At 37.0% G+C, this 12,514-nt stretch overlaps 1 protein-coding gene across 1 annotated transcript; it reads right to left on the reverse strand.

Moving 5' to 3' along the window:
• Window positions 1-231: 231 nt before the first annotated feature.
• On the reverse strand, window positions 232-1,776 carry LOC136250758 (uncharacterized). Its single transcript, XM_066043039.1, has 3 exons — window positions 1,046-1,776; window positions 701-931; window positions 232-650 (listed from the first exon to the last, which is right to left on the reverse strand). Exons 1-3 carry the CDS (start codon window positions 1,196-1,198, stop codon window positions 459-461), a joined length of 576 nt encoding a protein of 191 aa, XP_065899111.1. The 5' UTR covers window positions 1,199-1,776; the 3' UTR covers window positions 232-458.
• Window positions 1,777-12,514: the final 10,738 nt, after the last annotated feature.

Consider the following 12,514-nt stretch of genomic DNA (forward strand, 5'->3'; position numbering starts at 1 on the left):
TGTACTTGGCTTTCAGGTACAAGTTACAGAAAGCAACTATTCTATTCCAGTACTGAGATATGACCTGTAGAGTGATGGGGTGTAGTTTGTACCCACATGCCCTATTTTCGCAGGCCCAGTCACATATTATAATCTAGGTGATGGTCACTGCAGACTGTACAAAGACACAGACCCCATACTATGCTGTGATGTATGTAGGCAATCAGTGGTATTATTACCGTTACATTCCAATTTTGAGTAGATAAGTATAATATTATTATGATTATAATAATGAAAGTTATACAAACATATACATGTACAAATTAGGTCTAGCTATTGTATGCATGGAATGAAGTCTATATCAACAGATTTCGATATAGATTGATGTATGTACCATTCTTGATGATGGTGCATGGAGGGAATATATAGTAGTATTACTAGCATTATATGATCATGTATCACATCATCGTCATGCCTAATTATAATAATAATATTATGTTTGTACATTCTGTTTTGTTTTTAGCATAGCATCTACACACGGCCTGTAACTTTTCAGCCTTTCCCAAATTGATAGGTGATATTTCAGGCCGCTTACTGCAGTAGTGTGTTGTAAACAATCTATTGTATTGTTCCGCACTAAATTCTATACACTGTCGTTTTGTTATCATATCCTATAATGGACACATGAGCCATCAGAATTATATACAAATTACATACTTACCTCAAGCTTTTGAAGTAGTTTGCTTTGTGTCTGCAAAACCTTTAATAAACCAGTTGCAGTTTGCAGGGTTAAATTCAGTGTGTCTAGATCTGTACCATTAAACAGGTTGTATTGCAAATGGTGCTTGATTGCCATTACACTGGTAAAGTATTGGCATGCTTTACTAAACTTTCGAGCCATCTCATTGAGGTCAGTATTCGAAGACTGATTACACCACACTGTTGAACTATTCTGTATTAAAACCATGCAATAATAGATGCACGTATATAACAATACAGACTGACATCATAGTGCACAATACAGCTTTGACTATATGCTACACACCATACACTGACATCAGCTTACCAGTTCTAATAAATGTCTGTTGTATGGTATAGATACATAGTAAATTTCCTCCAGCACGTTGGCCAGTAAAGCATTATCTACATTAGTAGGACAGGCAATTCCTCTTGTAAAGCCAATTACAATTGCTAGCAGAATTGAAACTTTAAGAAACATTGTAAATAAAATTCCTTTAAATCAATGCTAAAACAAGTTTTGCAGTCTCTAAAACTGAAAGTCAACTTGCAACTTTTATAGAACATATATACAGCAGTTTCTAAGCAACTTTATACTACACACATTAATTAAAGATCACTAATGCAGAAAATTTATCATGGCAACTGAATGTGGTTTGTAAAAGAATTTTTTTTTGTAAACTGCTCATATAATTATGTGCTTATATAAATGTCCATTATCACTCAGCTCATGCCGATTTACTTGCTTTGACACTTAGCCAATCAGAATCTGTCCTCTAGCCATTGGAACTGTAGAGGGTAGCAGATATGATGCTGTTGAGCTCCAGTTCTATGCCGCCTAGCATAAAACTGGCGCAGTACACAACAAAGGAGAAGTGTTAACAAGTACAACGATGATTGTTCCTTTGAAAACTGGCGGTACACAATTCCGGGCACATAGTATATAATATCTATGACCTTATGAAGTGAACTATGATTATGTCTGTGTTATCTTTGGACATGTTAATTAATTGTGTTCTGTGAGACAAAACAAAAAGGTTGAATGAATTTAAAATTGAAGATTTTTTATGGCAAATGTTACAATGTGAGTATACTGTACTAAATTGTAAATATTGGCAAGTATTTACACATGTTCATATATAGCTACAGCAAGCATGCAATAGAAAAAATTAATATTAAATGCAGTGAGCTGTGACTGAGAATATATATGTATATGTACTTAGCCATGCCATCATCTAATAGCAAAAAATAGGTATGAAATCTAGCCAGCAAAATCTTTTTTCAATTGCAAGTTAACCAAATGTTCAGTGAAACTTCTACCAATTATTGGTCTTACAATGATGCAAAGCTTCCCTTTGTATAATAGTGCTTGTAACTGTAATTATTATTTAAGCAGGGAGTCCACTCAGCTGATGCTGAGTTTCAGTGGAGCCCTGAAAACAACTTACAGAAAAATATACACTAAATACACAATACAACAGGTAGAAATACACTTAATTACATAAAAGTTGTAGATTATTAAGACAGCACAATTAATACTACTACTACCACTACTACTACCACTACTACTACAGTACTTTTCATTAAGAATTTTCATGTACACACATTTGTACAGCAAGGAACTGAGAGCATGTATAAAACACAAGACAAACAGTTCATACATTAACATTAATTGACTGAAGAAGACGAACATACTACTACTACTACTACTACTACTACTACTACTACTACTACTACTACTACTACCACCACCACCACCACCACCACCACTACCACTACCACTACTACTACTACGTAACATTACAAGTATGTCAATTCAGCAAAGCAAGGCCAAAATTGTATTAATTTTAAATTAAGAAGTTTCATCTAAAAATAGTTCATAATGAAGCTTCCTTGTTTATCTTCTCTTCTGTCATAGCAACATCTACTTTATAGAATAAACAAAGGATATGATAATTTTGATTAATCATCACCTCATAAATGACATCACCAATCCTGCTCACCACATCACTTATATGTAAGCTACATATGGTCACTCAGTGTAAACAATTATCACAGTAATGCAGGATGATGAAATGTTTCACAATACATACTAACGTCTATGGATATAAATCAATGCAATGCTAATTATGTCAGCTACTATATTACTGCATGCCATTAAGGTCTATACACATAAAAAATGTATACAACAAAACTTTCATTATTAATTTGCCTCATGCACGATCACATATCTGTCTACATAGGACAAGAATGAAGATACACTACACCTGTAGCTATAGCTTGCAATAATATCACTCAGCAGCACAACATCTGTCATTGGTTGTTGAAGTGTTCACATGACATGTGGCTATAGAAGGTTACACATTAAATTTTATACTAGTTCCTTCTGTGCATGTACTATAGCATAAAATTAATAGCATATATGAATTAAGCATCATAAATACCGTATTCCACTTATATCATATTAATTTAAATCATTATCTTAGTAGTTACTGTGTTGCAACGCACACTTTAAATGTTTATAAGTGCTGTGCACAGCTACATTTAATGTATACATTACAGGGAAAGCATGCAAGCATTTATGATGAAGATAAATGCTTGACAAAATTTCAATTGAGAAAAAACTTACAGTACATGTACAGTAATAAAAAGGATTAACAAAACTATACTTGACATGCATAATCAGGTGCACACAGCTACCTAATTGGCACACTGGTCTGCAGGATAGAACCAGATTAACACATAATAATGTGATTGAGGTATACATTAATGCCATGCAATAAAATAATTATGCCTTGTTTGTTTAAAGGAATTGACATGTCACATGTCATTTGGTTATTGTATGGTTCATTGTTTAAGGTATTGTGGTGAGGATGATGTTGCAATGTATTATTGGTATTGTTATTGTAATGTGCACATAATGTTATGTGACAATGAAGTTGAGTTACAACAACAAGAGACTTGATGTGTATCCTCGTGCATCCATGTGTGACTGGATTTGGATAAAGGAGTCTTTCACACATTATTGAAACAAACTTGTCTACTTTGGGGTTCATATCTACACAGACTACTGGGAAAACTTATTGGCATGAAATTTTGGTATGAAGTGAGCTACAACATGGTATAGAGAAAATGGCAGGTTTGTGTAAAAAATCTTTGATACACAGTTATATGTGGTCTGTTCATAGGAAGACCCTCTTTTACACATTCAGTTTTTAAGATTGATCATCATATGTAAATGTTGCACAATGCCATCATGCACCTATTGTACTATAGCTATGGACCTCTATTTTACTTGGCCTGACAAATAAACAGCAGTGCAACAAGGGAGGTCACCTATATGTTTGCACTCCTACAGGTGTACTAGATTAAGTAGACATTTTTAAATCCTATACATTGCCAACTTCTGGGAGGTCATGAGGCTATGGTGTATTGACGACATATAGAAACGTAAATATAAGGCAACATAGCATAACATGCAGTGAATAGACTGTTGCTACTAAATAATCTCTAAAGTTATCAGCATCTGATTCATTAGAGAACTAGAGTATATGCGCTGTTTACCCCTGCATGGCAATTTAATAAAAACACTATGTTTCCTGATACAATTTGGTATGGGTTAAAGAAATAATAGAGCATTGTTTATAGGCAAACACATTTATATAAAGCTTCGAATAACCTCTAATCCATATAGTGGTCACTTGAACATCAAAATAATATTTGAATTTGGCTGATTTGATATGTGTGACCAAAGTTGTAAAAAGGGGTCTTCCACACACACATAGGCTAGCAAATTATAGTTACTTGTGATTTCAAAGCCACAGTTTTTAATTAACAACATAATCAATCCTTGAAACATTATTAAAGAAGACATTTTACACTTGCCAAGCTACAACAAGGTTGTAATCAGCTTATACACAACATAATCAGACATTTAACCATACACTCTCACACACTAGCTAGCAATCTTGCTTCAATCACTCCCTCACCCACTCACTCACTCACTCACTCACTCACTCACTCACTCACTCCCTCACCCACTCACTCACTCACTCACTCACTCACTCACTCACTCACTCACTCACTCACTCACTCACTCACTCACTCACTCACTCACTCACTCACTCACTCACTCACTCACTCACTCACTCACTCACTCACTCACTCACTCACTCACTCACTCACTCACTCACTCACCCACTCACCCACTGACTCACTCATCCATTCACCTACTCATTCACTCACTCATACACTCACTCACCCACTCATGCAATGCACCCACCTACCCACTCACGTACCTACTTCTACTACTACTACTACTACTACAACTACTACTACTACTACTACTACTACTACTACTACTACTACTACTACTACTACTACTACTACTACTACTACTACTACTACTACTACTACTACTACTACTACTACTACTACTACTACTACTACTACTACTACTACTACTACTACTACTACTACTACTACTACTACTACTACTACTACTACTACTACTACTACTACTACTATACACAGGCAAAGATTATGCACAGGTGTGTGCTATATTAGGGAGTTTTGCAATCCTTTACTCATGTCCATAACTGTACACCCAAGCGATGTAACAAAGTTATATTTAGTTGTGTGACAGGTATAGAATAACATAAATAGTTGGCACTGGGATGTTTCATAAGTTAAAGTTTAACTGTTGTATGTACTGTATGATCTGTTGATTTAGAGACTCAGTTTTGTTCTTATTTGGTTATTGAACATATAGTAGGAGGACAGTTAGATCATACTCTTTCAGTTTCATTGTTGTAGCTGACAATGTACATGCACATGCACACTTCATTGTATCATGTGAATTCAGTGCACTTTACATCACTTACCTTTTGTAGAGTATATGGGCAGCACCTTGTTTTATAGTTGTATGAAGTGTATTAGATTGTGATAATGGTTGTTGGTTACTGAAACTTAAAGCAGCTAAGGCTGTAGCTACAACTGTATTGTGTGAAAAGGAGAACCTTCCCAGCTCATTATGAGTGTCACATTATACCCACAGGTACTTCAGCCATGGCTGTAGGTTGAAGTAGGGATTAAATGGTGTAGGAGAATCTTTGTTTCACTACTTTGATTCCTAATAAGTTTGGCAGATTGATGGGTTTTGTAAATAGCTTGCTGATACCTTTATGTCATTAAAAAAGCCAAGTGCATGGCACTGTGTAAATATTTAAAATCATCAGTTAATCTCACTTACAATATTATTACTTCTTCAACAACAACCCATCATTACTATGTACTACTCCTAATGCTGACTGCCAACATTTCTCAATAAATGGCTAAATTAAAATGACCTTAGAGTAAACTGAAATAGAATATAATTTAAAATTAGAAAACATTACTTTAATTCACAAAATCACAGATTAGTAACCAATTGATTAGGTATCACAAATGATACCAACAATAAACTGATTCAGAGTGCTATTATTATTATTTTTCCTTCTCCATAATATTACTATTATTAACTAGATGTAGCCACACAAAATGTGCATTACTAATATCCTCTGTATAGCATGTTGTAGCTGTCACCTGCTTTCCAAGTAAAAGCAAGGTCAAAAGTGCTACTATGATGTATACAATCTCTATGTAATCCACCTTGTTTGTACTGAGAAATGTAAATATGATAGGTTCATTAAAACTCCAATTTTGCCTCATGTAGACAATAAAATATGCCTCAATTAAAAAAAATCGTATTGAATAAAATTCATAACATAATAATTATGAAATACACACACATGCACTCACACACAAACAAAGCCTCCAAAGCAAAACCCCGGCAGCCATGCGGAACTATTTCCTATTGCTACCCAGTGAACCAACACTGCATGGGATGCCTGTGCACCAATCAGGCACTTAAGCCTTGTGTAGGAAAATCCTCCTGGGGCAGGGCTAGTAACCCGCAGGAGGACTGTTCAGGTTTCATGGAGAGGTCGCAGAAACTAAAGTTCCACAACGACCTCAACCCCACTTAGTGAGACGAGGAGAGTTGGGAATTTGCTTCCCCAGTTTGCACTAGGTAGGCCTGCGCCTATTATGCCGGCATAATCTTGAGAATAATAGGAATTTCGTGAGAATAATTCCTGAATAATAGGGATGGTTACAGGCATAATTTTAGAATAATCGGACGACCACCGGAATAATCGGTGGAATTAGGGGGCGTGTCTCTTCTTGATTACCTAGAGGAAAGAGTTAAGCTACTACAAATGATATAAAGCTGACAGGAGTGCTGGCTGAAAGGAGCTAAAAGATCGATATACTCTAATAGAACGCTCAAATACTCTAATAGAGCAGTCAGGTCGTTTCATGCTAACAATCTGCAGCCAGCACCAGGGATTTAACTGCATGATTATCTGCAATTCTGAAACTTGCACATCTTATACCAGTGTATCCTCTTCAAGTCTTTGAGCATTATTATCTACCTAACTTAGTAGCTATACAGTAGTTACAGCATACAGTATTATTATAATACACTAATAATTAAATACACTTGAATTCTTACTGTAGATAGCTATTCTAAGTCTGCTGTAACTATTATGGATAGAAAAACGATGTGTAAGGTGGAATGTTTCATATATGGTTATTAATAATTCGGACAAAACTAGCATCTTGAAAACTAAGCGACTAGCCACAGATATATACTGAATGAGAATAATAATGGAATAATAGGCTGGATACAAGAATAACAAAAAGAATAATAGGGGAATTTTTTGGGAAATTCTGGAAAGAATAATAGGTAAAATTTTGGGCATAATAGGCTCAGGCCTAGCACTAGGTACCCATTAATGTTACAGCTGGGTGGGCTGCTTTCCCAGTTGACACCAGGCCACCAGCTCCCCATTTAAACAGCTGGGTAGACTGGAGCAGTGTGAGTATAAAGTTTCTTGCTCAAGGAAACAACAACACCACAGTGGCTCAACCGGGAATCGAACTTGGGACCTTTCGATTACCAGACCGAGCCTTAACCACTTGGCTATGCTTCCTCACACCACACACGCGCGCACGCGACGTACGCACTCACGAATACAGTACGGTACTGAGGTTTTCACCAGCGTTCGAATCTGTGTGACGCTGTGCGTGAGTGCGTAACAGTTAGCGTGATTGCACACTCAGCTTTTTGCCATTACGCTAACCGGTACGTTCTCACGCACGGCGTCACGCAGATTCGAACGCTGATGAAAACCTCAGATGCGTGCGTGCTTGCGTGCGTGTGTGCGTGCTTGCGTGCGTGCATGTGTGTGTGTGCGTGTATACCTTACACAACAAACATTGTGTACAACCAGACTCTTTGCTGTCGCACTCGCTTGCACGTGTAATATTGCTCGAGATCTTAAAAATCGCTAATTAAGGGGCGTGGCAACTGTTTTGCTTTTGAGACATCGTGGCAGATGTTTCGCTCACGGAATCACGAGCTAAACAGTTGCCACGCCTCTTAATTAGCGACTTTTCAGTAAATTTCGAGCAAAACTGTGCATGTGATGTTGCGCTTGGGAAGTATTGAGCACAAACAATTACTCGGGGGGTCCGCCACTTTCTCGAAGAGCGTACGAGATTTCGAAATCACAGTGATTTCTCTGAAATCAATGATTTCTCTGAAATCAATGATTTCATTAGTGATTTCATGATTTCAATTGTGATTTCGTGATTTCAATTTTGATTTCGTGATTTCCGTGATTTCACCATTGTTGACTCTCACGGAGCTAGAACAGGTCCAGAAGCTTCGTCATCAGTAAACTGGATGGTAAAAGTTATATCTTCACTAGAGTCTAGTTCGTAAGCAAAGATGCTGGGGCCAAAGCCGTCTTGCTGAGATGATTCCAGGCACCAGTAGCCGTGATGGTTTGTGGTTGTGGTCGTACGGTAGTGCTGATGATTAACAGGCAAGCTAACAGTGTAAAGAGGCTGTCTAAAAATGAATAGAAGCCGTCCCAGAACTTCGTGCATAAGTTATATTCTAAAAAGTGTAAAAAAATAATAGGCGTGGATCAAGGAATGCCGCACTGGCCTAGTTATAGCTAGCCGCCGGCATTTTAACGAGGCAATCCACGACTTATCTGCAGCCTATCAATACCATTATCCTCTTAGCCCACAATGTTCAACTAGTCACCACCACCCTTACCACTTCATCCAGGTACTTAGCTACATGAACCGGCATTCCTTCTTTCCAAGAGCTGTCATCGACTGGAATAATTTGCCAACTTCAGTGATTGAGTCAGAAAGCATGCATTATCAAAGAGCTACTACATACTTGTGCTGTAAAGTAAAAGTGGTAAGGCAATGTTAGGCATTGTCGAGTATCGTCTTTACCGGTAGATATAATAAAGCAGTACTGTTGTTATCTTGTGTATTTTTTCCTTGGAGCATTACTCACGTCCCCTTGGCACATCAGCATGCCCAGCAATAATAATAATAAAAGTAGCTGATGGTGATACATGTGATTAATTAAGTATATTGGAATTGGTTACTATTACATGGTTGCGTGTCATCAGTGGGTCCACATGATTTCAGTTACACTTTTATCACTGAGTTATGATGAATTTAAAACAGTATCTTTGGTAGGAGATAGACTTGGACTCAATCAGTAATGATTAGGTAATGAAAAAGGTGTAAAATTATTTACAAAAATAGATAAGAAACAAGTACACAGAAAAGTTAAGCACAAAAGTATACAAAGACTAGCAAATTACAAACTACCACACTAATTACAATAAACTAAACTACTTACAAGCTACACCTACTTAACTACATTATAAAACCTAAACAAAATCTATAATGTCCTCCGAGCAAAGAGCATAGTGTCTGAGGACCATTTTGGCATTGTATTTCCATAAAGTCACTGATTAGGTAATTGTTCTCAGTAAAATTTGTGTGCTATACACTGTTAGCTCCAATGCATCCTGCATTATCAGTTCTTCAGATAATATAATGGAAACCAGTATGATGCATTGCCAGCAATGAACATACCTGTAAAATTTAGCAGAACTTATAAACCTTATCTGATCAATATGTGATGTATTTATTATAATAATCTGCATGAAGCTGACTTAGCTATTTGCAGAAAGATAGCTACTTGTATGTATTACCTACCAGTTTTATAATACACAATAGATTAAATCACACCTGAAAGTTGACATAAACAATATCTCTGCTAACATCAGTAACGTGCACATCCCTTCCTTCACAATGGTATTGAAAACTGGAATGGCTCTCTGTAAACAACCCTGATCTCATTTCATATTGACTAACAACCACAGAGGCAGGAAACACCTAAGTACACAGTCAACTGATCTGGATACATCCATGGTCTTCATTGTGTATGCCAGGATTGTTTTATATGAAATGTTTGCTTGCGAGTTATGTAAAGATGTTTAGTGGGTCAGCTGAACAAGCAGAATCATATTATGTGAGCTAATCTTTGAAAAGTTACACCTAGTAGCTAGTTACTAACCAGTACTGACATACATATTTTCTAGACAAGCTGCATAATTATTTGTCCTGAAGCTAATGCTAGGAACTACTTTCTTTGCAAAAGTGTGCTTATAGTTTGCAGCCCTTCTACATGGTTTACCCGTCTCATCATTAACCCATGCAGTCACTATGATGTACCGTCACTTGTGGCTGCGAGTAGAGCCTAAATTGCTAGTTAAAACTGAATAAGATTCCGAGATGGATTCTCAGATCACTCGTGTGGCTCCAGCATAGATTTTAGAGGCGCTTACGCGCCTCTAAAATCTATGGCTCCAGTGATGGAAGCTTTTGACCATTAGTGGACTCAGCTTGGGCTGTAAAATTCTAGAGATTGGCAGCCTAACCAGTGCCAGATCAAGTGATTCGGGCCTTAAATCACTTCTGTTATGTTCCAATTAATAATATCGCGTAATTCAATGCGTCCGTAATTTACGGAAATATACGGAGTTTTACGATTTCCGTTTTCAAAAAGTGTGATTTCTGATTTCTTTTGAGTGTGTGATTTCATGATTTCAAATGTGATTTCTGACGAAGCGTACGAGATTTCAAGAGTGTCGGACCCCTTTCAATTACTGACGGCTTATACTATGTTAAAGTGCACTTACCGCATTGTTGAACCATGTATACACCAGAATCCACCGGATTGACAACTAACACGTGATCTATTTAGGGGAAATCTCGTGGAAAGTCTCTAATTACCTTAAGCGGACATACGTGATGCGTGGTTTTAAATTGAATGGTTTAAGAATGTAACTCGTGACTTTAACCACAGAAATGTAGAACTATGGTTGCAGGTGAAAAAAACTTATTTACTCAGTTACAAGAAATTCACCCAGCCGGGATAAAATGTTGAAGTGAATGTCATTAGTACCAACCTGCCTTATTTAGCTATACCAATTTTCAGAAACCCCTTTAGAAATCCTAGATCTGCCACTGCAGTATCTATGCTATTGGGGACTACATACCTAGATTATAATATAATATATTCTTGTCAAACACTAGCTGTTCATTTACAATGAAAATATCGCACTACTGAAGTATGTAAAATTTGGAATAGGCCTGTGCCAGTGACGGATCTAGGATTTCTAATATATGACCGATCCTGTGAAAACAGGGCATGTCGGCACAAACTACACCCCATCACTCTACAGGTCATATCTCAGTATTGGAAAAGTATATTTCCATTCTGTAACTTGCGTCATGATGCCAATTAAATGTTTACTAAGAACTGAAAATCGCAGTGCCATAGCATAATGGTACAAAACGCTATGAAAAATGAAACATTGAAAAAGTAGGCAAAAATCATGTGCCCACATGCCCTATTTTCGCAGGCCTGGTCACAATTATATTATGGCGTTTTCTGAAAGTTAGTATAGCTAAATAAGGTATGTGATAACAATTCCCCAGGAAATTTTGAGATTTTAGAAGCTCTGAGATCGGATTTTAGGCTTAGTAATTACAATAAATTCAATACTTTAAACTGTAAATAATTACTAAATACTATAGCTAACTATAGGGCAAATATGGTGACTGCAAGCTGTGGCTTTGGTTGCTGTATTGGAGTAGTTACTTGACTGCTCTATTAGAGTATCTTGATCGTTTTTAATGCAGTGGGAGATGAAAACTGAAGTGTTGCTGATGGTTTAATAGCTATAAATGGTGTTAGTTTTTGTGAACCAATCTAGTGTGTGGTACAGTGTCAAATGCCTTAGCAAGATCCAAGAGTATTGCATCAACCTGAGTCCTGAGTCAAAAAAATTAATAACGACAATTCAGGTGAATTTGGTTCCGAATCCTAGTGGAGGAGGCAACACAAATTCACCTGAATTGTCGTTATTAAAATCTTAGCCATTAACCTACCATCACAGCCATTTCTTGGCCACCACCTTTGATTTTGTATTATTTTTCACCATGGCTTTTCTGGAGGCCGCACCCTTTTTTTACAGCTTGGCTGTTTTTGATTAGATAGTATATATTTCACTTGAAGCAGCTGTCTATTACCTTCGTACGCAATAAGTGCCTCTAAAATAATTATCGTTTGTCTTGAAACTATTACATACAGCAACTGTTAAAGACCTCAGCTGCATTTCTAATGGCCCAAATGTTGAAGTAAAGCATCGCTGGAGAGCCCACCATTAAGAGTGGAATCCTCGTTTTTAGAAATCTGGATCCCGAGGTGGATCCGCCCCTCAAAGACATTATTATCTACCTGCCTCACAAAAAAGCTAAACTGGTAATTAAGACTATATAAAACGACTACCCAATGCTAGAGACAACT

Source organism: Dysidea avara, chromosome 1, assembly GCF_963678975.1.
Source record: "Dysidea avara chromosome 1, odDysAvar1.4, whole genome shotgun sequence".
Taxonomy (NCBI): Eukaryota; Metazoa; Porifera; class Demospongiae; order Dictyoceratida; family Dysideidae; genus Dysidea; species Dysidea avara.

Excerpts from the sequence above, each read along its gene's own strand:
- LOC136250758 (XM_066043039.1), bottom strand. The coding sequence starts at position 1,198 with ATGTTTCTTAAAGTTTCAATTCTGCTAGCAATTGTAATTGGCTTTACA. Across the intron at positions 932-1,045 it reads ACAGACATTTATTAGAACTG|AATAGTTCAACAGTGTGGTG; the intron begins GTAAGCTGATGT and ends GTTTTAATACAG. Across the intron at positions 651-700 it reads AACTACTTCAAAAGCTTGAG|GATATGATAACAAAACGACA; the intron begins GTAAGTATGTAA and ends TGTCCATTATAG.